The sequence below is a fragment of the Oncorhynchus nerka genome, linkage group LG18 (assembly GCF_034236695.1).
Source record: "Oncorhynchus nerka isolate Pitt River linkage group LG18, Oner_Uvic_2.0, whole genome shotgun sequence".
NCBI classification, from domain to species: domain Eukaryota; kingdom Metazoa; phylum Chordata; class Actinopteri; order Salmoniformes; family Salmonidae; genus Oncorhynchus; species Oncorhynchus nerka.
The window spans coordinates 74,642,981-74,670,477 of NC_088413.1; the positions used below are offsets into that span (position 1 = coordinate 74,642,981).

The 27,497-nt window shown below is 41.5% G+C and overlaps 1 protein-coding gene across 1 annotated transcript; it reads left to right on the plus strand.

Moving 5' to 3' along the window:
* The first annotated feature begins 5,535 nt into the window (after window positions 1-5,535).
* dio3a (iodothyronine deiodinase 3a) lies at window positions 5,536-7,725 on the plus strand. Its single transcript, XM_029688752.2, has one exon. The coding sequence runs from the start codon at window positions 5,642-5,644 to the stop codon at window positions 6,425-6,427; it is 786 nt and encodes a 261-aa protein (XP_029544612.1). The 5' UTR covers window positions 5,536-5,641; the 3' UTR covers window positions 6,428-7,725.
* Window positions 7,726-27,497: the final 19,772 nt, after the last annotated feature.

A 27,497-nucleotide genomic window follows, 5' to 3' on the forward strand; every position in this document is an offset into this window, starting at 1 on the left:
GGAAACACAGGGATAAATACACTGGCACATAGAGACTGGAAACACAGGGATAAATACACTGGCACATAGAGACTGGAAACACAGGGATAAATACACTGGCACAGAGAGACAGGAAACACAGAGATAAATACACTGGCACAGAGAGACAGGAAAAACAGGGATAAATACACTGGCACAGAGAGACAGGAAACACAAGGATAAATACACTGGCACAGAGAGACTGGAAACACAGGGATAAATACACTGGCACAGAGAGACAGGAAACACAGGGATAAATACACTGGCACAGAGAGACTGGAAACACAAGGATAAATACACTGGCACAGAGAGACTGGAAACACAAGGATAAATACACTGGCACAGAGAGACAGGAAACACAAGGATAAATACACTGGCACAGAGAGACTGGAAACACAGGGATAAATACACTGGCACATAGAGACTGGAAACACAGGGATAAATACACTGGCACATAGAGACTGGAAACACAGGGATAAATACACTGGCACAGAGAGACAGGAAACACAAGGATAAATACACTGGCACAGAGAGACAGGAAACACAGGGATAAATACACTGGCACAGAGAGACAGGAAACACAGGGATAAATACACTGGCACAGAGAGACTGGAAACACAGGGATAAATACACTGGCACATAGAGACTGGAATCACAGGGATAAATACACTGGCACATAGAGACTGGAAACACAGGGATAAATGCACTGGCACAGAGAGACTGGAAACACAGGGATAAATATACTGGCACAGAGAGACAGGAAACACAAGGATAAATACACTGGCACAGAGAGACAGGAAACACAAGGATAAATACACTGGCACAGAGAGACTGGAAACACAGGGATAAATACACTGGCACAGAGAGACAGGAAACACAGGGATAAATACACTGGCACAGAGAGACTGGAAACACAAGGATAAATACACTGGCACAGAGAGACAGGAAACACAAGGATAAATACACTGGCACAGAGAGACAGGAAACACAGGGATAAATACACTGGCACAGAGAGACTGGAAACACAGGGATAAATACACTGGCACAGAGACTGGAAACACAGGGATAAATACACTGGCACAGAGAGACTGGAAACACAGGGATAAATACACTGGCACAGAGAGACTGGAAACACAGGGATAAATACACTGGCACAGAGAGACTGGAAACACAGGGATAAATACACTGGCACAGAGAGACAGGAAACACAAGGATAAATACACTGGCACAGAGAGACTGGAAACACAGGGATAAATACACTGGCACAGAGAGACAGGAAACACAGGGATAAATACACTGGCACAGAGAGACTGGAAACACAAGGATAAATACACTGGCACAGAGAGACAGGAAACACAATGATAAATACACTGGCACAGAGAGACAGGAAACACAGGGATAAATACACTGGCACAGAGAGACTGGAAACACAAGGATAAATACACTGGCACAGAGAGACTGGAAACACAAGGATAAATACACTGGCACAGAGAGACAGGAAACACAAGGATAAATACACTGGCACAGAGAGACTGGAAACACAGGGATAAATATACTGGCACATAGAGACTGGAAACACAGGGATACATACACTGGCACATAGAGACTGGAAACACAGGGATAAATACACTGGCACAGAGAGACAGGAAACACAAGGATAAATACACTGGCACAGAGAGACAGGAAACACAGGGATAAATACACTGGCACAGAGAGACAGGAAACACAGGGATAAATACACTGGCACAGAGAGACAGGAAACATAAGGATAAATACACTGGCACAAAGAGACAGGAAACACAGGGATAAATACACTGGCACAGAGAGACTGGAAACACAGGGATAAATACACTGGCACATAGAGACTGGAAACACAGGGATAAATACACTGGCACATAGAGACTGGAAACACAGGGATAAATACACTGGCACAGAGAGACAGGAAACACAAGGATAAATACACTGGCACAGAGAGACAGGAAACACAGGGATAAATACACTGGCACAGAGAGACAGGAAACACAGGGATAAATACACTGGCACAGAGAGAGGAAACACAGGGATAAATACACTGGCACAGAGAGACAGGAAACACAAGGATAAATACACTGGCACAGAGAGACTGGAAACACAAGGATAAATACACTGGCACAGAGAGACAGGAAACACAAGGATAAATACACTGGCACAGAGAGACTGGAAACACAGGGATAAATACACTGGCACATAGAGACTGGAAACACAGGGATACATACACTGGCACATAGAGACTGGAAACACAGGGATAAATACACTGGCACAGAGAGACAGGAAACACAAGGATAAATACACTGGCACAGAGAGACAGGAAACACAGGGATAAATACACTGGCAGAGAGAGACAGGAAACACAGGGATAAATACACTGGCACAGAGAGACAGGAAACATAAGGATAAATACACTGGCACAAAGAGACAGGAAACACAGGGATAAATACACTGGCACAGAGAGACAGGAAACACAAGGATAAATACACTGGCACAGAGAGACTGGAAACACAGGGATAAATACACTGGCACATAGAGACTGGAAACACAGGGATAAATACACTGGCACATAGAGACTGGAAACACAGGGATAAATACACTGGCACAGAGAGACAGGAAACACAAGGATAAATACACTGGCACAGAGAGACAGGAAACACAGGGATAAATACACTGGCACAGAGAGAGGAAACACAGGGATAAATACACTGGCACAGAGAGACAGGAAACACAAGGATAAATACACTGGCACAGAGAGCCAGGAAACACAGGGATAAATACACTGGCACAGAGAGACAGGAAACACAAGGATAAATATACTGGGGAAAAGAAGCAACACCTGGAGGGGGTGGAGACAATCACAAGGACAAGTGAAACAGATCAGGGCGTGACATCCTAATTATTTCGTTCTGAACAAAACCAAAAACCGTTCCACTGTTCGGACCAGCAAAATAAAGTTCAGAACCAGTTCTAACCAAAACAAAGTAACGTTTTATAAGGTTCATTTCTGTTCCTTTTTTTAACCTGTGAAACCAACCATTTTTTACATTGAGTTAATTAAATTACTTCACCAATCAGTGCGGAAAGAGCAGGCAAACTAGTTGTCTACATGTGTGATGGACAGACAAGTATGGAGCAAGATGTGACTGAAACTTTGTGGGTCGGAAGAGAGTGAAAGAGGGTTGAGGAGAATGCTTACAGCTGCTGGTCATCTTGTTATGACATGCATTTTGTGAATTAAGTCCACAAAATTATACCTAGGAGGAGCGGTTTCTATGGAGGAACTTTGAATGTCCTTAAACTAGCAAGCAAGCCTGTGTGCGCAGAGCGACACCAGATCAATAACAAACATCTTACCTTTTGGTAGTTAATAAATCCAATGTGAAACGTGATAACTATGCCTATGGTATCCCTAACTAGCATTGAAAAAGTTAGTCTTCTCTAACCACACTGAACAAGAATATAAACGCAACATTCAACAATTTCAAGATTTAACAGTTCATATATGGACGTCAGTCAATGTAAAACACATGCATTAGGCACTAATCTATGGGTTTCACATGACTGGGAAGGACACATTTTCTTCGCATATAGTTGACCAGGCTGCTGATTGTAGCCTGTGGAATGTTGTCCCACTCCTCTTCAAAGGCTGTGCTAAATTGCTGGATATTGGCAGGAACTGGAACATGCTGTCGTACACGTCGATCCAAAACATAACAACCATGCTCAATGGGTGACATGTCTGGTGAGTACGCAGTCCATGGAAGAACTGGTGAGATGTGAATGTCCTGGGCTGGCGTGGTTACACGTGGTCTGCGGTTGTGAGGCAATTGGAAGTACCGCTAAATTCTCTCAAATGACGTTGGAGGTGATTTATGGTAGAGAAATCTGGTAACAGGTCTGGTGGATATTGCTGCAGTCAGCATGCCAATTACACGCTCCCTCAAAACTTGAGACAAATGTGGCATTGCGCTGTGTGACAGAACTGCACATTTTGGAGTGGCCTTTTATTGTCCCCAACACAAGGTGTACCTGTGTAATGATCATGCTGCTTAATCAGCTTCTTGATATGCCACACCTGTCAGGTGGGTGGATTATCTTGGCAAAGGAGAAATGCTCACTAATAGGAATGTAAACAAATGTGTGCACAACATTTTAAAGAAATAAGCTTCTTGTGTGTATGGAAAATGTCTGGGATCTTTAATTTCAGCTCATGAAACATGTGACCAACACTTTACATGTTGCGTTTATAGCCTAGCTGTTTGCACTAACATTTGCAGATTGATTATGCATATTATTTGTATACCTATTGTAATTTAGTGGGAGAGTGTCGATGAGTGCCTTGTGCGTAATTACGCACCTACAGGAGTTTGATGGTTAACTGCAATGTGGTGGATATCATTTTCTAATTCATATCGTTATTAAACTCACTTTGTCATAATGAACTGAATTCAGATGATGAGTGAACAAACAAAAAATAATCCGTGGCCTTTTCCTCCCCATTCATTAATAATCTTTAACACGGGTCGATGTGAACTCTAAACGAATAGTTACACAATGTTTAGCCATTACAATGTAGGCTACTAAATCAAAATTGTGAATCGTTGTTCTATTAGGATTTTCAGACAAGCTTGTGTCACCGTTTGTTTTCATAGTTTATTCCGTTATTGTGCGCTACAACACTTTAAAACGAAATGGTACCCAATTATACATAATAGACACCTTGAAACCCCGAAGAGGTGTTCAGGCTATGTGTTATGGAACGTTTAAAATAAAGTTCCCTTGTTCGGGCTATGTGTTATGGAACGTTTAAAATAAAGTTCCCTTGTTCAGGCTATGTGTTATGGAACGTTTAAAATAAAGTTCCCTTGTTCAGGCTATGAATAAATATTGTCAAGTGCCGTTTATTTGAATGAAGTATACTTGACTCCTCTCTTATCCAATGAATTAATTATACTAGAGCATTTGACCCCTCTCTTATCCAATGATTGACAATGAAATGCATAAGCAGACTCAGTTAAAGCAATTACAGTCAAACACCAGTGTCGTGAGGTGGTTTCATATTGTGCAAAGCTGAAAGCTCCACCTGGCAACATACACCTGACGCTGGGTATCGGAAGAAATTGGCTTGTGATGTTATGGAAAAACAGATGACGTTTTGGTCAATCCTTGCATGTGCATACACGGTTAGGTGTATAGGACGAGAAAGACAGGCATGTAGGCTACTTATGAGGAGGAGGCGGAATTCAATCTCTGTCGCACACAGCCAGCTCGTTTTCTTCCTCACACACACACACACACACACACACACACACACACACACACACACACACACACACACACACATCTCGCTCTCTGCCTCTCCTATCATCAGTAGCCTAAATTAATAGAAGGTAATCCCCGCCATGTGAGGAGTCGGCCACGGTTTGGAGGCGGGGTGTTTTTCATTCAAATCCACTGCCTGTGCTATAAAAAGGGAAGTTACAAGTAGAGCGCAACTTTAGCAAAGGATCGTAGCGCAAGAGTAACGCGGTCTGTCTGAAGTTTTAGAGGCTATAGCCTAAAGATATTAGCCGGTCTGCGATTATTAGTCGGCATGAATACGGTCAAGGCTATGAAAAATGCAATTGTCTGTCTTATTTTACTGCCTCGCTTCTTCTTGGCAGCGATAATGCTGTGGTTTCTCGATTTTCATTGCGTAAGAAAGAGGGTCTTCCCCAAAATGAAGGAACAAGAAGGAAATATTGTCGACCCCCCCGTATGTATTTCCGAGTCTAATCGAATGTTCAGCTGGGAGTCAATCAAAGCCGTTTGGCATGGCCATAAACTGGACTTCTTAAAATCGGCGCACCTTGGATATGTAGCGCCCAACACTGAAGTTGTGCAGCTCCGCGACCAGAGATGCAACCGGATTCTTGACTATGCCAAAGAGAAGAGACCGCTCATTCTAAACTTTGGCAGCTGCACCTGACCACCGTTCATGACACGCTTGAAGGCGTTCCAGCGTGTTGTGCAGCAATACGCTGATATCTCAGACTCTGTCGTTGTGTACATAGAGGAAGCGCACCCGTCGGACGGATGGATGAGCTCTGACGCTCCCTACCAAATTCCCAAACACCGCTGTCTCGAGGATAGACTCAGTGCCGCTCAAATAATGAACCGTGAGGTCCCTGGGTGCCTTGTTGTCGCAGACAGCATGGATAACTCGTCCAACGCCGCATATGGAGCATATTTCGATAGACTTTACATACTTCAAGACGGAAAGATTGTCTACCAAGGAGGTAGAGGGCCGGAGGGATACCGCATCTCTGAGCTGAGAGACTGGCTAGATCAATACAGACAAAGTGTTGGAAATTCAAGAAATGTCGTTATTCATGTCTAGAGTTTTATAACATTTTAGGCGTCAACATTAAATAAGTTATGTCTCTACACATTTCATACACTGCAACTTTTCAAGAGTTGCGGCTCCAATAACGTGTCACATGGACACACAAGCATTTTCACTTGTGTTGTTTACTAGTGATGTATGTGTAGGCCTATCCCAAAGGTTGCAGAATTGCCTGTTTTAGTTCTAGTTATTATTTTGACCGTGGACATCTCAACATATTACGTCTATAGACGATCGCCTGCAAGCGTTTATTTGTTCTGTGTTCCCATATTTGTCATGTTCTCTTTATGCGAATGTTTGTGTGGAAAGTGTGAGTAAAGTAGGGTTTGCCATGACCAATTTATTGCCAGTATTTTTGTGAAGTTCGGTTTTTAAAAGGTACCTCACCAGAAAACCGATACTGATGTTTTAATGCTGAAGATAATGATTGTGTGCAATATCTTTTTACTTGTATTTTTGGTTTTGTAAATATGGTTAACTTTTTATGGAGATACTTTTATAATAAAATGTCTTGTTCTATACTCTGGAAAATAACTATTTAAAACATTTCGCTCATTGCTGAAGGTGAATTCATTTAGGATGATGTGTAGGGTATTAATTTAGCATGCTTTATCTGCATGGAATAACTTTTAAAATTATGGTAAGGTAATTACTGAGTAGATAGCCTATAGCCTCTAGCAACAGGCTTCCTCCCTTGTGCGCAATAGACTGTGGAAAACGCGGTTACTGGGTAAACCACACATTTCTTTGATAAAAACATTAAGAACACCTTCCTAATATTGAGTTGTTTTTCCCTCAGAACAGCTTCAATTCGACGGGGCATGGACTCTAGAAGGTGTCGAAAGCGTTCCACAGGGATGCTGGCACATGTTGACTCGAATGCATTCCACAGTTGTCAAGTAAGTTGGTTGTCCTTTGGGTGGTGGACACGGGAAACACACAGGAAACTTTTGCAGCCTTGCAGTTCTTGACACAAACCAGTGCGCCTGGCACGTACTACCATACCCTGTTCAAAGGCACGTCAATCTTTTGTCTATTCCATTCACACTCTGAATGGCACACATACACAAGCCATATCTCAATTGTCTCAAATCTTCAAAATCCTTCTTTCATTAACCTGTCTCCTGTTTGTCTACACTGATTTGAAATGGTTTTAACAAGTGACATTAAAAAGGATCATAGCTTTCACCTGTTTTCACCTTGTTAGTCTATGTCATGGAAAGACCAGGTGTTCATAATGTGTTGTACATTCAGTGTACAGTAACCTGTGCAAGCTGTTTTGTTTTTATAAACTTCAGTCAGAAACCCAAACTATTGGCATCAATGTGAATATCAATTTTCTGTGCATTACTCTCTTGCTCACGCTCTGCTCTCCCTCTCTCAGAAACTATTCATTGATATCAGAGAGAGCATATCCAACATTTAACTTCATTCTAAAAGTATGCTGTTTGCTCCCATGTCATATGAACAAATTTACACTGAAGCTGATGGTCAAACGTGTTTAATTATCTCCAGTATCAAATCAAAGTAGAGGCCAAGCTATATGTGTTTAATAATCTTTGTGTTCAATAATCTATGGCTACATCTACACGAGTACCCCAATTTTGATCTTTCTTTCCATTAATTGTTCTTATGACCCAAGAGATCAGGTCTAAAAAAATAGCTGATGTGATTGGTCAAAATACCAGAGAGTGGGAAAAAGATCAGAATTGGCCTGCCTGTGTAAACACATCCTAAGTGTTCAATTATCTGTGTTCAATCATATCAAATATCAAAGTAAAGCCCATGCCGTATGGGTTAAATTCTCAAATATCAAATCAAAGTAACAATAATAAGAGAAGTTCATTTTTTTCACTGTTACACAAAGACTTCAGTACCCCTAATTAGGCTCACTGTTCTGAGGACCGTGTTCTCATTAAAAGTCATTCAGATGATCACTTAGATAAAACACTGAGAGGAGAGCTTCTGTCTGATCAAACTTTCTGTGTGAAAAGGAATACTCAAAAGTATCCACACTTAGAAAAAAAAGTTGCTATCTAGAACCTAAAAGGGTTATTTGTCTGTCCCCATAGGAGAACACTTTGAAGAACCCTTTTGGTTCCAGGTAGAACCCTTTTGGGTTCCATGTAAAAACCCTTTCCAGAGAGGATTCAACATGGAACCCAAAAGGGTTCTACCTGGAATCAAAAAGGGTTCTATCTGGAACCAAAAAGGGTTCTCCTATGGGGACAGCCAAAGAAACCTTTTTGGAACCCTTTTTTCTAAGAGTGCGTGTAGTCCTGCCTTGAGGAACCATCATATAGAATACACCATTTTGACCGCACTTGAACAACACTTGCACTGCTGTGGTTACACTATGTTGCATTTATAACATAATTGAGTGGTCGTGAAGTTATGACCAACATGGGTGGTTCCACAGCGTTTCAGTCTTCGTACATCATAAAAAACGATCTGCTTTTCTCTGCTTTGTATCATTGAGAGAGAAAACAACACTGGTTCAATCACCAGATATCATGTAATCAAACCAGAATGTCCTAAGAAGATGTATTGTGAATACAATTCTCTATGAATGATTAATAATATATTGTAACAAAGATTTAACTTTCTTGTCGCACAGGTTATGGTTGCTGCCTTCAGTCATGGCGGCCAGAGTTTGAGCTCCTGTAGAGACAATATAATGCATTGTTTATGTATGTGTTATCCAGTTCTTTGGGCTAAAACAGTCTCTGCAACAGCTTCAAACTCATGCACATTCTTTCCAAATGTGATCCTGTTTTTTTCACAGCACAAGACACCCCTGGCTAGACAAGCTCATATCCTGTAATCAAACCATTCTGTCCCTACAAGAGCTTTCATTTTGAGTTTGTGCAAAACCTTGGCAAAATGTATTTCCACCAAAACCAATCCCATTGTGCAAGTGTCCTTTCAATGATACATTATACAGGTCTCACAGACTCCTTTCTCCATACGAACAAGTGCACTTTTAGAACAAAACGTGTCCCTCTTCACGACTATGATATCAATTAGTGTGAGCCTGGAAGATCAAACAGAATAGTCTGACACTGCACAAGTTTTTTCTCCCTGTTGCTTGGTTACTGTTTTTTCATAGGTTGACAAGACCTAGACAGAGAATCACAACAGAATGGGTTCTCCTTGCCAGCTCCTCACCAACAACTCAACCCACCAAATGTTTTATAACAGATTACCAATTATTTCATCCAAACATCAATACATTCATACTTGCAATATCACCCTTATCAGTGTCGAGAAGGTTATTGAGTTTAGACTCAGATATGCAGATTTCTTTGTCACTCACAATTCAATGCATGTCACTGATTATATAAGATACAGTGCCTTTTTCCGTCTTAACCAGTTAACAGGTTTCCAAGTTAACAATAAAATGTCAAATGTCCTCTACTGGGAGAACGTGTGTTTGCATTTGTGCCAGGTTTTAATACCGTCACAAACATAGTTTTCTTTCTCTGCCGCCAGAAAGGAGTTGATTCGTTGTTCTTTCCTTTCTGTTAGACTATGGTGGTACTATTTATGCGCAAGCCTCAAGCTCTACACTGAAGGATCTTGTCTGTGTATCACGCAGCCCTTCATTTTGTCACCAACCAGAGACGTCTAACTCACCGCTTGTGATCTCTACAGTGCTGTCGAGTGGACATCACTAGAAACACGCAGGCTCAAACACTGGTACGTTATCATTTCTAACTGCCATTTTAGTCATCCTGTCTTCTAGCTGGGAATTGATCAACTGTACAAGCTCAAATCAAATCAAATTGATTTATATAGCCCTTCTTACATCAGCTGATATCTCCACGTGCTGTACAGATCTCCATCTTGTTTTAAATGAAGAGTCCCGAACGTTATAACAGAGCGTGGAAGAAGGTTCTTTCATTACTCAGCCCACTGGTCTTGGAATTGCCTCCAAGCCAACCTACAACTACAGCACCCGGTGTCCCTGGATGAGTTCAAAGGACAAATACATGAACAGATTGTTGAGACATGTAGTTGTCACTAGTTTGCGTTGTCTTATGTAAGGAAGCATGAGGTTTTACTTTACACACACATCCACTGTTTGTTTGCTGTTGTATTTGTGCTGTTGCCAGTGTCTCCTGTCTGTGTCGTCCATTTTGTCTTTCATTGTTGTCGTTTTTGTGTTTGTTTTTTAACCCAGCCCCCATCTCCGCAGGAGGCCATTTGCCTCTTGCCCGGCCATCATTGTAAATAGGAATTTGTTCTTAATTGACTAAAGGATCAATAAAATCAAATTGTGTAAAACAAAGAACTGTTTTTACTTTATACTAATGTAAATTTATATACTGCATACATTGGTAACATTTCCTTGACTACTCTCTTCATAATGCATAATAAGCACATTTATAATGCCCTATGAGTTATGCATAATACAACATAACACATATGCACTAATACCTGCTCATTAACATCTATAACGTTTTAGAAGCAGGCAGCATACAACTTTATGATGCAAAGTGTTGTAATGCCTTGTATGTAGCCAAATGCTTATAGGTGTAAACTCATTTGTGAAGGTGAGAGTGAATAATGTCTCTATAACTGTCTATGTAGTGCTTAATAATATACTAAGCATTGATTATCTTTTAAATCTGATTGGTCTGAGTCTAGATCTGACTGGTCTGAGTCTAGATCTGACTGGTCTGAGTCTAGATCTGACTGGTCTGAGTCTAGATCTGACTGGTCTGAGTCTAGATCTGACTGGTCTGAGTCTAGATCTAATTGGTCTGAGTCTAGATCTGACTGGTCTGAGTCTAGATCTGACTGGTCTGAGTCTAGATCTGACTGGTCTGAGTCTAGATCTAATTGGTCTGAGTCTAGATCTGACTGGTCTGAGTCTAGATCTGATTGGTCTGAGTCTAGATCTGACTGGTCTGAGTCTAGATCTAATTGGTCTGAGTCTAGATCTAATTGGTCTGAGTCTAGATCTGACTGGTCTGAGTCTAGATCTGATTGGTCTGAGTCTAGATCTGACTGGTCTGAGTCTAGATCTAATTGGTCTGAGTCTAGATCTAATTGGTCTGAGTCTAGATCTGACTGGTCTGAGTCTAGATCTGATTGGTCTGAGTCTAGATCTAATTGGTCTGAGTCTAGATCTGACTGGTCTGAGTCTAGATCTGATTGGTCTGAGTCTAGATCTGACTGGTCTGAGTCTAGATCTAATTGGTCTGAGTCTAGATCTGACTAGTCTGAGTCTAGATCTGACTAGTCTGAGTCTAGATCTGACTGGTCTGAGTCTAGATCTGATTGGTCTGAGTCTAGATCTGACTGGTCTGAGTCTAGATCTGACTGGTCTGAGTCTAGATCTGACTGGTCTGAGTCTAGATCTGACTGGTCTGAGTCTAGATCTAATTGGTCTGAGTCTAGATCTAATTGGTCTGAGTCTAGATCTAATTGGTCTGAGTCTAGATCTGACTAGTCTGAGTCTAGATCTGACTAGTCTGAGTCTAGATCTGACTGGTCTGAGTCTAGATCTGATTGGTCTGAGTCTAGATCTGACTGGTCTGAGTCTAGATCTGACTGGTCTGAGTCTAAATCTGACTGGTCTGAGTCACGATCTGATTCATTCTCTCCTCTCTCAGAGAGTCATCTACACTTATGTTACCAAGGCAACCAATCCAAAAACGACCAAATCTTTGAGGTCATCGTGTCGTGGATGACGCTTCGTGAGCTCCATCCAAATGTGATACGTTATAAGCATTAGGTTCTGTACACCAGGGCCCAAAATGTGTACATATACCTAGTGTCGTGGACAATGGTTCAGATCAACTTACTCGGTGCATCTCCAATACTATTAACTGGCCTCCTCTCCTTTGTCTGCTCCTCGTCTCCTCTCCTTCGTCTGCTCCTTGTCTCGTTTCCTTCATCTGCATGGTTCCGAGAATACAACATAGAAAATAACGTAATGGATCTCACCAGAAATTAGCTCTCACCCCAGTCAAGTTACTTCACATCTGTGCAAATGTAGGAAAAGGAGACGAGATGAGTATTGCGATGCCCCCCACTGTTTGCTTTGTGTTTACAAATGAGTAGAATGTGCCTAATGTATGTATTTGAAACAGGGTTTGTTTCCTTGTATCTAATCATTTTGTTTTATTGACTAATATGTTTGTGTAAAGTTGAGGTAATGTCCTAAAACACTAGCTTTGGTTAACTCAAATGGCAATGGCTCATGTAGAACTGAAAACGAAACCCTTATTGAAACCATACAAATAATGCATTGATTGACATTGGCAAGTATGTTGGGGGAAAAAGGGACACAATGCACAGTATACTAGAAATCAGTTGATATCTGTACTCATTTGGAATTAATGTTTGTCCCGTTTTAAATCAATACTTCTGGCATAAAATGCATGTATAACCTTTCATTTCAGAGTGGGATAATGTCCCAGTATGTTCAGTTGTTAGGGAAAATGCCATCTGGGAGATACTTGGGCACTATGTGGTTCGTGCGTAGTTGTTGAATTAGAACGTTCTGCGTTGCCACTTGCTTGCAGTGACAGTTGTCAGGGAACTCAGTTCAATGTTGGAAAAAACATGATTCCCATGACGTGGTTTTGAAATGAGAATTAGCATCAAGGCTAAGCCACGCCCCATTGGCGTCATTGGGAGTGACGCATTAATAAACAACCTTTTTTTCTTCTGGAAACAACAATTGGAACGCACTTTGATAATGATTGTACAGATGACTTCCCTTTTGATGCCAAATGTTCCCATAATCTGATTCCCTTCCGTCTCAACCAAGTTGTGTTTAGCTTTGTGGGTCTGTCGTTTATCTGTTTTTAAAAGTCTGTCTTATTCTGACAAATCAAGATGCTTGTTAGTTGTTATTAATTCCATTGCTATAACTGTATTTGAACACACTGTTGAGCATTTATTTTGTTCACCGTAGAACTCAGTCTCTGATAACTCTGTGAGACTTGTATAATGTGTGGCATGACTTTGATGCCTACAGGACAAACAGCAAGAAGGTTCTGGCTACATGGTGGATTTTAAACACAACAATCAGACAGAAGTGTTCAGACAAATCTTGTTAAGTCTGTCCAACACAACAAGGTATCGGGACCAACCCTCCTTTCCATGGAAAAACAGAAATAACTAAACAAAAACTAAACAGCTTACTGTTCATTTTGCTCATATCATAAAATGTATTCTCAGGTGAAATAAAACTTGCTTATGTCAAACGGGGAGACTGAAAATCCCCAATCATCGTGAGCGACCGTGACAGAGACAGAGAGAGAGAAAGAGATGGGGAGGGAGGGAGAGAGAGAGATGGGGAGGGAGAGAGAGAGATGGGGAGAGAGAGAGAGAGAGAGATGGGGAGGGAGAGAGAGAGATGGGGAGAGAGAGAGTCAGACAGAAAGACGTGCTTTGGTGATGGACTTGTTCTGCGGCAGCTGCTTAGATTACTGTGCTTGGGCTTAAGCCTGCCTCCCCGTCGCTCACCTCAACTGCACTCTACTCCTCAGTCATATCCTCCCTCCCTCGCTTCCCTCCTCCCCCTCCCCCTCCCTCCCTGGCTCTCTCTACCTCTCTTTCCAGTAGAGCAATACCTCCCCCTACAGGCCCTCTCTCTGAGTCTTCAATGTGCTGGTTCCACAAGAATATCACCACTACCACTGTCCACATGGCAAGCACCAGCAACCAGACAAACATTTGGAGCTGCATGGACTGGAAGTTGCACAGGCTGAGAGGAGGAGAAGAGAGGGATTCCCCTGTCTGAATGGATGGCTGGCTGATGGATGGATGGCTGGCTGATGGATGGCTTTTCCTCAGAACCAGCTGAACAACAGCCAGTGTGAGCTGAGGCTCTGTGACTTTAGCTGACTCCTGTTGGGGACGTAGTGGGCTGAACCCCGGAGGGAAGGCATGGCCAACCGGTCAGAACTCATGCATCTGGTGCACAGAGCTTCATGTATGGACCACAGAGTTCAGAGAAGAGGAGTGGGGCGGAAGGCTTCCACAAGTACTTTTTGGTAGCCTTTTTCTGGGGCTCAGATCAAACGGGGACAGTGGTCAGTGGGGGTTGGTGGAGTAGGGGATGAGCAGATCTGGAACGTCTTGATTTTAGGGGCAAGGCTATTTGGCCTTCTAGGGGTGCCCAATCTACCAGGGCCATCTGCCAGGGCACCAAAGCCATCTGCCAGGGTACCAAGGCCATCTGCCAGGGCACCAAGTCCATTAACCAGAATAGCCTATTTAAATTGATTTGAAAACCAAAAAACACAAGCTATTCTGTTAAGAACCTAAGTGTATGTAAATGTACATAAAAGACTAGCCTACATGTTGGAGTGTAGGGGATAGCCTGTCATATTGGCTATAGCCTACACCGATGCTGACATGGAGGACCCAGAACATGTAGCCAGTCAAACGTTTGGACACACCTACTCATTCAAGAATGCCAAGTTGTCATCAAGGCAAAGGGTGGCTACTTTGAAGAATCTCAAATATATTTAGATATGTTTAACACTTTTTTGGTTACTACATGATTCCATATGTGTTATTTCATAGTTTTGGTGTCTTCACTATTATTCTACAATGTAGAAAATAGTCCAAAATAAATAGAAATTCCAAACTTTTGACTGGTACTGTATATAGACTAAACGCCAGTCATGTTTGATAAATATAATGTAGGATAATTCATATTAACATCTAAAAGCTTGATTCTGTTGGCATACTGGAATCACTGTTCGTTCGCTAGGAAAGGACAGGAAGGCCATTGTCTGTAATCTGAGCGGAGGCAGTCAACATTTTGAAACTATTTAACCATAAACGCAATGGTTTAAAACCTGGATTTGTTAATATTTCATTTTAAGAGGCATGTCTTACCTTGTTTAAAGTAGCCTAGCCAAATTCAGACCATAGGAATGTTGAGGGAATCATTTTCTCAGCACTTCCTCATATGCCCTTGAAACCAATAGGATATTTCTACTGGTTTTCAAATGAACTTTCTTTCATTGCCCAGCAGCGATGGACACAATCCTAGTTATATTAGCAACCAATGTTAGTTGTTGTATCTTTAGATCTTTTTTTTTCAACATTTCAAAATGATATATTCATCTGTCACATGAAACCACTTGCGTCAGCCTTATTTCTTTTACTTAAAAAAAAATGGAGAGTGGTTGTATGAATTTGGGATCTATCGTCCCACAACTGTCCCAGAGTCTGTTTGGAATTTCTTTATGGCACAGAATGACAAGCTGACCAATAGAATAGGTAGGCAAAATTTTATACTATACGGGGATAGTAGATTGACCAGAGAAGGTTAGTGGGAGGAGCTATAGGAGGATGGACTCATTGTAATAGCTGGAATGGAATATATGGAACAGTATCAAACCCATCAAACATATGGAAATTCCATGTACTACATTACCTCCTATAGCTCCTCCCACCAGCCTCTACTGAGATCGACATAGGCTAGTGATTTTGCTGTTTGTTACTCCTCTATTTGGCTGAGGAAAAGTAAAGTGAAAAGTAAAATGAAAAGTAAAGGTGGACAGTTATTTTAACATCTTCAATGTGCGCCTCGGAATTCGATAAGAAGGAGATGCTCCGTTGCGTCCCCGATGTGTCTGTCTTCACTTGTAGCCTACTTCGGAGCTGCAATGCATGTGAGAAGGACCCAATCATGTAACAGGCATTGGCTAATAAGAATTGAGATATCTGAGAGAGCTACGTGTGTGAGAGGTGCTTCGGAGCATGAATATTGGCAGCCAGGAAAATGGAATTATAATATTTAGCCTAAGGGCATAACGGCAACTTTGGCCGCAAGGCATGGATTTTTTTAGGGCCACGCAAGGGGCATGGCTGATGCCGCCGGGAATTTTGAAGCCTGGGGGTGAGGGATGGGGACATTTGAAACCTGGGGGTGAGGGATAGGGACATTTGAAGCCTGGGGGTGAGGGATGGGGACATTTGAAACCTGGGGGTGAGGGATGGGGACATTTGAAGCCTGGGGGTGAGGGAGGAGGACATTTGAACCCTGGGGTGAGGGATGGGGACATTTGAAGCCTGGGGGTGAGGGAGGAGGACATTTGAGGCCTGGGGGTGAGGGATGGGGACATTTGAAGCCTGGGGGTGAGGGATGGGGACATTTGAAGCCTGGAGGTGAGGGAGGAGGACATTTGAACCCTGGGGGTGAGGGATGAGGACATTTGAGGCACGGGGGTGAGGGATGAGGACATTTGAGGCATCCTTTGGTCCTGTTTATGAAGGCCTCAACTTGAAATTCCCTAAATTATTTCAACTAGTTTGCCTTGGCAGAGACTTCTAAGTATTTCCAAATGCTATTTGGTTGACCAATTTTGCCAAGCAATCAATGTCAATATAAAAGTAATTGGAAGTACGTCAACAGGCCGACATTACACAAATGACATCACACAGAAGTTTGTTGTCAGTGAAAACGTTGGTAGACTAAACCTTTTCTCATTTGAGTGGATGTTCTAACACAGTTCCATTAATCTCCCGACAGTCATTTTTTCAGACCTTATCTTATAAGTAGTGATGTCATGCTGCCGAAATAAAGGTTATCACCATGATGTACCGCTTGACCTTTTACCATGTGTGACATACTATTGGGCTATCTGCCTAAGAGATTCTTTATAAGACTGCAAATCTAAATATTGTGATGCTGTGTAATTCAGAGAAAAAATCTATTGATTGGCAATAGTTGTGGCTAAAATGCTTACAACTACGTATACATACATTTTAAAAATCAAGGAGCCACTACTTGCAATGGTGTCAAGAAATCTGGGGGAGCCTTTTCCTGCAGTCAAATATCCTAGTGGCCTCATGGGTGGACCGTTTTGTTGTTGTTGTCGAAAATCCAGTGTTTCTTTGTCAAGTGGTTTTATTATATTTCAGTCTTCTGTAATGTATAGAAAGTGTAATATTGGGATGGACAAACTTTGAAGCATAAAAATCACATCTGATTAATAGTTTAACCCAATAGCTTTACAATCGTTCTAATTTGTTTTTCTAAAATGCACAAACTTCCTTTGTGTGTGGGATTTGGCAGATGTGAATGTTACATGGCGAGATAATCAGATCTTTTCTGCAGGGCCACTTAGTTCTGAAACATTTTGGAAGTGCTTTCCAATTAAGTTAGATCCACTTTATTTAATTCAGAAAATCCAGTCAAGTCAATTAACCAGGAGCGGTCGGGGGCAGTGAGTTTGATAAGTCAGAGGTGAACTGCATATGGCCTGAAGCCCAGTCCAGAGGAAGCCTCAGGAAACCCCATAGAGTTCAGAGAGTGCGAGAAACGTACTGGGATGCACTGTGAGTTCATGTAGTACTTTGTCCACATTGAACCACGGCATTATTGCAGATGACAACTTGGACCAAGATATAACCAACCAGGTTAAGTTGTTATTCGCCGTCCTCTGTTATTATAAGGGAAGAAGAGTGGACTGGACAATGAAGTAATGATCCTTTAGATATCACTATCCACATAAAATACACTAGATATCGTTCTTTGCCTGGAGTCACAGTTTGTTATGGAGTCAACCTGACACAAAATTGATGAATTCAAATCATGAACACTATCACTGCATTAAGATAATCACAGGAGGAAATGCCTGTCTGGCTGCCTGTCTGTCTGTCTGTCTGTCTGTCTGTCTGTCTGTCTGTCTGTCTGTATGGCAGCTGGCCATTTTTGTTACCCAAGGCCTGTGTTCTAAAGAGATGACAGGTTCGCCTCCCACAGGCTGTCTCTCTTGGCAGGTGACCAGCTCAGGTGGGGCACACAAGGACAGGCTGCAGCGGGACAAGCTGTAGCCTGGAGATACTAGTAGACTTACAGCAAAACACGGCTCATTATGGAGAGCTCTGAGAGTTCCGACGTAGCTCCTCTGGACAACACCCACTTCTATCAACTTCTATCCGAACTAGTGACTCATTAGTGGCTGCTGATGGGAATCTCACCCCCCTGGAATGACGAGAGAACAACTCCCGTGTCAGTCCAATTGTTATGCAACACAATGAGGCCTTTTGAAAAACTGGAACTTTTTGTTCGTCTGGCACATTCAGATTCACAAAGCAAGGCAGCGACGTTGCTAGGAACGTGGATGGCTTGTTTGTATCACCACAGAACAAGGAACTAAAACCAATAATGCAAATAATTTTTATCTGGGTAAATCACGTCTGTCATCTATGTAAGAACTGAGTAATACATACATGTAATGTATACTCAACACATGCTAAATGAGTTCGCACAGCACAATGTATTTTTTGCCTCAACTTAAAATGTATGTTTTCCAATACATGGCTACATAGTCCATGGTATAGCTGGAAGTTGTCAAGGGAACTGTTTCTCCTGGCCAGTTCAGCCTCAGCACCAGGAAGACTGGGGACAGTATGGAGGCTACAGGTAACTGCAAAAATAAAGGAAACACCAAACATAAAGTGTCTTAATAGGCTGTTGGGCCACGAAGAGCCTCCAGAACAGCTTCAATGTGCCTTGGCATAGATTTTACAATCGAAGGGATGTGACACCATTCTTCCATGAGAAATTCCATAACTTGGTGTTTTGGGGCGCTGTAAAATGATGTCTCAGGCACCACTCCAGAATCTCCCATAAGTGTTCAGTTGGGTTGAGATCTGGTTACTGACAAGCCAGGTAATTGTCAATTAGTCCACTAGGCCTACTGTGCCAAGTAAGTGTCAATTAGTCCACTACGCCCACTGTGCCAGGTAAGTGTTGGGAAACCTATTACTGTAAGTGTTGAATAGCCCATTTATGTGCCCTTTAATATAAAGTTGTTTAAATACAGTATTGACAGCCTGTAGACACTTGTCGCAACAACATCATGAACATACTATTGTCATCCAACATCAGCTGTGGTTGTTGTCGACCCTTTTACAACATACATAGAGTCTACCTAGTGACTACAGGAAATGTACTTGATGTTGTATTATTGATGTCTACACAATAATACAACTAAATCCTAAAGAGTATTAGTTGGGCCTCCTGAGTGGGGCAGCGGTCTAAGGCACTGCATCACAGTGCTAGAGGCGTCACAACAGATCTGGGTTCGATCCCGGGTGTGTTGCAGCCGGCCGCGACCGGGAGACCCATGAGGCGGCTCACAATTAGCCAAGCGTCAACCCTGTTAGGGGAGGGTTTGTCTGGCTGGGATGTCATTATCCCATTACGCTCCAGCGACTCCTTGTGGAGGCACGCTGACTTCGGTTGCCAGCTGGACGGCGTTTCCTCTGACACATTGGTGCAGCTGGCTTCTGGGTTAAGCAGGCAGCGTGTCAAAAAGCAGCTCGGCTTGGTGGGGTCATGTTTTGGAGGACGCATGGCTCTCGACCTTCGCCTCTCTCGAGTCCATACAGGAGTTGCAGCGATGTAACTACCAATTGGATATCACGAAAAAGGGGTAAAAAAAAAAAAAAGTAAATTAAAAAGAGTATTAGTTGACTAGCAGGTATCTGGTATTAGCAATGACTTCGTTAAGTATGTATGTAGTACTTACTTGCTTGGTTCCTAGTAATTAAGTTTGGGACTGAATAGTTACCATGCATTTACTTTTTGATAGGTATTCACCTGGTTATTAGGTAGTAATTACCAAGCTGTAAAATAATGATGGCCAAAAGTTTAAACACAAATACGAGATTCTGCATGACATTAGCAGCCTTGCGGTTGTTTAAATTCTAATGGTATACAGACTGATTTAACATTGTTTCAATTAATTGGTCTACAGACAGATTCAAGATTGTTTAAATTGTAAATCAGTTTGTTTAAATTTCAATGGTACACAAACTGATTTACAATTTAAACCATCTTAAATCAGTCTGTATACCATTATAATTTAAACAGAGGTCAGTAGACCAAGTATAAACCAGCATTAAGTGTTGAGGAGCCCATTGTTGTGCCTTTTACTTGGAGCTTGAAAGAGGCTCTTCAGGGTCTCCAGCAGTCTCAGCCCTTTGGCATTCACCTGGATTGTGATTATACCCAAGATCACCCGAACGCCTGTGAACCCTGCAAGAGGATACTACATGCCAGAGAGTGAGGACACTCCTCAACCAACATCCTGAAGGCTCTCAGCTTTCACATATTGGCAGGTACTGGCTCCATCTGCACAGGCAGGGCCTTGTCCCTCACTTCTAAATCCTTCTGACTACCACACTCTGTACTAGAAAGCCACACTGAGTGGACTTCACAACTGCACCTTAAACAGGATTCCTGTTATACATTTCTTTGATGTACAGTCCAAGGGTACTGGGACAGAGGCCTTAAGGACTTTCTGGTTGGGTCCCCTATACGGATTTGTCAAAACGTTATCCCACAGACATTCTGAGAATGTTAGAAACATGACGTTCACGTCAGCTAGAGAATTTGGTTTGCTGAGTTACTTGATAACGGATGCAGTTCAGGGGTATTTCCAATCCAAAGAGCAACTCAAGCACTTGATATGGATGATTTACAGTGCCTTCAGAAAGTATTCACACCCCTAGACTTTTTGCACATTTTGTTGTGTTACAGCCTGAATTAAAAATAGATTTTTTTTGTTTTTCAACATTTTTACAAAATAATACAAAATTAAGTGCTGAAATGTATTGAGTCAATAATTATTCAAACCCCTTTTTTTATGGCAAGCCTAAATTAGTTCAGGAGTAAAAGTTTGCTTAACAAGTCGCATAAATTGCATGGACTCACTCATTGTGCAATAATAGTGTTTAACATGATTTTGGATTGACTACCTCACCTCTGTACCTCACACATACAGTACAATTATCTGTAAGATCCCTCAGTCGACCAGTGAATTTTAAACACAGATTTAACCACAAATACCGGGGAGGTTTTCCAATACCTCGCAAAGAAGGGTACCTATTGGTAGATGCGTAAATTTTAAAAAAGCAGACATTGAATATCCCTTTGGACATGGTGAAGTTATTAATTACATTTTGGATGGTGTATCAATACACCCAGTCACTACAGAGACACTAACTCCGTTGCCGGAGAGGAAGGAAACCGCTCAGGGATTTCACCATGAGGCCAATGGTGACATTAAAACAGTTACGGAGTGTAATGGCTGTGATAGGAGAAAACTGAGGATGGATCAACAACATTGTAGTTACTCCACAATACTAACCTAAATGACAGAGCGAAAAGAAGGAAGCCTGTACAGAATAAAAATATTCCAAAACACGCATCCTGTTTGCAACAGGGCAGTAAAATAATACTCCAAACAAATGTGGTAAAGCAATTCACTTTCTGTCCTGAATACAAAGTGTTATGTTTGGGGCAAATCCAATACAACACATTACTGAGTACCACTCTCCAAATTTTCAAGCATGGTAGTGGCTGGATCATGTTATGGGTATGCTTGTAATCGTTAAGGACTGCGTAGTTTTTCAGGATAAAAAAAAGAAACGGAATAGAGCTAAGCACAGGCAAAATCCGAGAGGACAACCTGGTTCAGTCTGCTTTCCACCAGACACTGGGGGATAAATTCACCTTTCAGCAGGACAATAACCTGAAACACAAGGCCAAATCTACACTAGTGTTGCTTACACTGCTGCTACTCTCTGTTATTGTCTATGCATAGTCACTTTAATAACTCTACCTATAAGTACATATTACCTCAATTACCTCGACTAACCGGTGCCCCCGCACATTGACTCTGTACCAGTACCCCCTGTATATAGCCTCGCTGTTGTTATTTTACTGCTGCTCTTTAATCATTTGTTACTTTTATTTAATATTCCTAATTGTTTTAGGTATTTTTTACATTTTATTAAACTGCATTGTTGGTTAAGGGCTTGTAAGCATTTAACTGTAAGGTCTACACCTGTTGTATTTGGCGCATGTGACAAATAGAGTTTGATTTGATGTTCCTGAGTGGCCGAGTTACAGTTTTGACTTAAGTCTACTTGAAAAACTATGGCCAGAAATAAAAACGTTTGTCCAACAATAATCAACAACCAATTCGACAGACTTTGAAGAGGTTTGAAAAGAATAATGGGCAAATGTTGCATAATCCATGTGTGGAAATCTCTTAGAGACTTACCCAGAAAGACTGTAATCGCTGCCAATGGTGCCTCTACAAAGTATTGACTCAGGGGTGTGAATATTTATGTCAATGAGATATTTCTATATATAATTCTCAATACAACTGCAAACATAAAAAAAAAACATGTTTTAACTTTGTCACTATGGGGGTATTGTGTGTAGATGTCTGTAACATGTCAACATGTGGAATAAGTCAAGAGGTATGAATACTTTCTGATGACAGTGTACGTAGTAGTGCTACTGCAGTTTGTTGAAGGCTACAATGCGTCTCTACACTTGATCATGGTTTTGGACGAGCCACTCCAGTGCCTTTAGGGTCAGCTGTGGTGAACACGTAGAAAACCCCCAAAAGGGATAACTTGTTTCTACACTAATCTGTGATTTTTACTATCACCGGGGCAGGGACGCATTGAGACACGCACTCTACATAGAGCGGATCAGCACCACCACTTCACTTCCCAGCTCAAAGTAACATAAGGAACACTCAGCAAATAGCAAACAAACCAAGCATTTCATCTGTTAATATCCCAAAGCAGAGTGTCCCTCATTGTCCAAATGTCATCATGTTAGAGTAATGCCACCGGAAAATCCCCACTAGTCTAGCTTCTAATCTCATATTTGACTGTAGTCTTTCCTAGATTTGCCAGAGTGAACACAGATTAGGATTAAATCACAGGAAATTGACCATATTTATGCGCTTTATAATTTATTTATCTTGCATTCTGTTGTCCCAATGTGAACCTTGAATTTTCATTGGGCTAGTGGGATTGGAAGGTTATATATTGTATATTGCAACATCAATTAGTTCACAAATAATGGTAAAATGCTATCCAATTTCCTGGGTATAAATGAGTATCCATAATAAACCACAAAATTATTCTTCAGAGGTGGTCATGGGTAATTATGGAATTGTCTATTCATCAGATTTTGAGACCCGCCTACAGCATTTAGAGAATGTTTTTCAGAAACTGTGGTACTATGACGTGAAGTTGTAGCCCCAGAAGCCTTCTGCAAAGCGAAGAGTGGAAAGGGTCAATTCAATTTCAAAAGGCTTGGTGACCCGCACATGGTAAATGTATGGCAAACAAGAATAGCATCTTCGCAGGACATGATATTCATTACCACCCCAGAACAATCATTTTGTGGTTCATTATGGGTACTAATTTATGCCCCAGGAAATTGTATAGCATTTTACCATGACTAATTAATGATAATTAATGTTGCAATATGCAACATACATTGTTACAATCCCGCTAGCCCAATGTAAATGAAAGGTTCACATTGGGACAGCAAAATGTAATAAGCAGAAAACAGAATAAATTATAAAGCGCATAAATATGGTCCATTTCCTGTTATTTAATCCTAATCTGTGTTCACTCTGGCAAATCTTGGAAAGACTACAGTCAAATATGAGATTAGAAGCTAGACTAGTGGGGATTTTCCAGTGGCATTACTCTAACATGATGACATTTGGACAATGAGGGACACTCTGCTTTGGGATATTAACAGATGAAATGCTTGGTTTGTTTGCTATTTGCTGAGTGTTCCTTATGTTACTTTGAGCTGGGAAGTGAAGTGGTGGTGCTGATCCGCTCTATGTAGAGTGCGTGTCTCAATGCGTCCCTGCCCCGGTGATAGTAAAAATCACAGATTAGTGTAGAAACAAGTTATCCCCTTTGGGGGTTTTCTACGTGTTCACCACAGCTGACCCTAAAGGCACTGGAGTGGCTCGTCCAAAACCATGATCAAGTGTAGAGACGCATTGTAGCCTTCAACAAACTGCAGTAGCACTACTACGTACACTGTCATCAGAAAGTATTCATACCTCTTGACTTATTCCACATGTTGACATGTTACTGACATCTACACACAATACCCCATAGTGACAAAGTTAAAACATGTTTTTTTTATGTTTGCAAATGTATTGAAAATTAAATACAGAAATATCTCATTCGCATAAGTATTCACACCCCTGAGTCAATACTTTGTAGAAGCACCCTTGGCAGCGATTACAGTTTTACAGTCTTTCTGGATACGTCTTCTAAGAGCTTTCCACACCTAGACTGTGCAACATTTGCCCATTATTCTTTTCAAAATTATTCAAGCCCTGTTAAAACATTGGTTGATCATTGCTAGACAACCATTTTCAGGTATTGACAGATTATCAAGAAGATTTAAGTCAAAACTGTAACTCAGCTGCTCAGGGACATTCACTGTCTTCTTGGTAAGCAACTCCAGTGTATATTTGGCCTTGTGTTTTAAGTTATTGTCCTGCTGAAAGGTGAATTAATCACTTAGTGTCTGTTGGAAAGCAGACTGAATCAGGTTTTCCTCTAGGATTTTGCTTGTGCTTTAGGTCCATTCCATGTATTGTTTATTCAGAAAAACTCCCCAGTCCTTAATGATTAAAAGCATACCCATAACGAGTGAGGAAGTTAGGTAAAGCTCCGCCTCATCTCAGCTCACTGGTCACAATAACAACACCCACCTGAAGCACGCGCTCCAACAGGTATATCTCACTGGTCATCCCCAAAGGCAACACCTACTTTGGCCGCCTTTCCTTCCAGTTCTCTGCCGCCAATGACTGGAACGAATTGCAAAAATTGCTGAAGCTGGATAATTATATTTCCCTCACTAACTTTAAACATCAGCTACCTGAGCAGCTAACCGATCACTGCAGCTGTACATAGCCCATCTGTAAATAGCCCATCCAATCTACCTACCTCATCCCCATATTGTTTTTATTTACTTTTCTGCTCTTTTGCAAACCAGTATTTCTACTTGCACATCATCATCTGTTCATCTATCACTCCAGTGTTAATTTGCTCAATTGTAATTACTTTGCTACTATGGCCTATTTATTGCCTTACCTCCTCACGCCATTTGCATACACTGTATATAGACTTTTTTCTATTGTGTTAGTGACTGTACTCTTGTTTATTCCATGTATAACTCTGTGTTGTTGTTTGTGTCACACTGCTTTGCTTTATCTTGGCCAGGTCGCAGTTGTAAATGAGAACTTGTTCTCAACTAGCCTACCTGGTTAAATAAAGGTGTTCTCAACTAGCCTACCTGGTTAAATAAAGGTGTTCTCAACTAGCCTACCTGGTTAAATAAAGGTGAAAAAATACATGTAAATTAACAAAAAGTTAGACGCACAAATATCACCCCCCCACCCCCCAAAAAATGCTAACTTCACCTGTTATTGTAATGGTGAGAGGTTAGCATGTCTTGAGGGTATGATATTTGTGCGTCTAACTTTCTCACTCACCATTATTCATTCAGAATGATCAGCAATCACAATGATCAGCATCCACATTATTGTAGAAGTGTTTAGAAACATTATTTTTTACAATTAAAGTTAATCAAATGACAAAATATATCATTTAATATTAATTTCTACTGGGCACAAAATAATCTGAAACACAAACAAAACAAACAGAAAATGCATCCAAAAAATGTATAGAATCACAACCTTGATGTAGTCATTGCATACAATGGGACAAAATACAAGATTTTGTACTACTTTAACACACATATACTGTAAGTGAATTTGTCCAAATAATTTTGGTCTCCTAAAATGGGGGGGCGATGTACAAAAAAGTGCTGTAATTTCTAAACAGTTCACCCTCAAATGAAGAAGGCTGACAGTCTGCACTTTAACCTCATAGTCATTGTATCATTTCAAATCCAAAGAGCTGGAGCACAGAGCCAAAACAACAACAAATGTGTCACTGTCCCAATACTTTTGGAGCCTCACTTTATATCAATAGAGATTTATTGATTTGCTCAGCAACCCCAGACAGCGGTGCATTAGCGGTTGGAATGTTGCTCGGGCAAGGAAAAGCCCGAATGGGATCCAATCAAATTATATTTTATTGGTCACATACACAAGGTTAGCAGATGTTAATGCGAGTATAGCGAAATGCTTGTGCTTCTAGTTCCGACCGTGCAGTAATATCTAACAAGTAATCTAACTAATTTCTTCAGCCTCCTGAGGTTGAAGAGGCGCTGTTGCGCCTTCTTCACCATGCGGTCTGTGTGGTTGGACCATTTCAGTTTGTCCATGATGTGTACACCGAGGAACTTAAAACGTTCCACCTTCTCCACTACTGTCCCGTCGATGTGGATGGGGGGTGCGCCCTCTGCTGTTTCCTGAAGTCCACAATCATCTCCTTTGTTTTGTTGATGTTGAGTGTGAGGTTATTTTCCTGACACCACACTCCGAGGGCCCTCACCTCCTCCCTGTAGGCCATCTCGTCGTTGTCCGTAATCAAGCCTACCACTGTAGTGTCGTGTGCAAACTTGATGATTGAGTTGGAGGCGTGCATGGCCACGCAGTCATGGGTGAACAGGGAGTACAGGAGAGGGCTGAGAACGCACCCTTGTGGGGGCCCAGTGTTGAGGAACAGTGGGATGGAGAGGTCGTTTCCTACCCTCACCACATGGGGGCATCCCGTCAGAAAGTCCAGGACCTAGTTGCACAGGGCGGTTTAATGACGAGTTTGGGGGGGTACTATGGTGTTAAATGCTGAGCTGTAGTCGATGAACAGCATTCTTACATAGGTATTCCACTTGTCCAGATGGATTAGGGCAGTGTGCAGTGTGATTGCGTCGTCTGTGGACCTATTGGGGTTGTAAAGCATATTAGAGTGGGTCTAGGGTGTCAGGTAGGGTGGAGGTGATATGATCCTTGACTAGTCTCTCAAAGCACGGGTAAAGATCCTGGTAAACTTGAATAACCCTAAGCTTTTTTGTGTAGTACCACGCTGCTCCCGTCAAGCTTGTCATATGCTTTTGATTTTAATGTTGTTGATGATTTATATTCTTCTTTTTCACCTCTTTTCTTAAGTGTGTTGGGACTCACTTTAAATGCACCATATATATACACTGCTCAAAAAAATAAAGGGAACACTTAAACAACACAATGTAACTCCAAGTCAATCACACTTCTGTGAAATCAAACTGTCCACTTAGGAAGCAACACTGATTGACAATAGA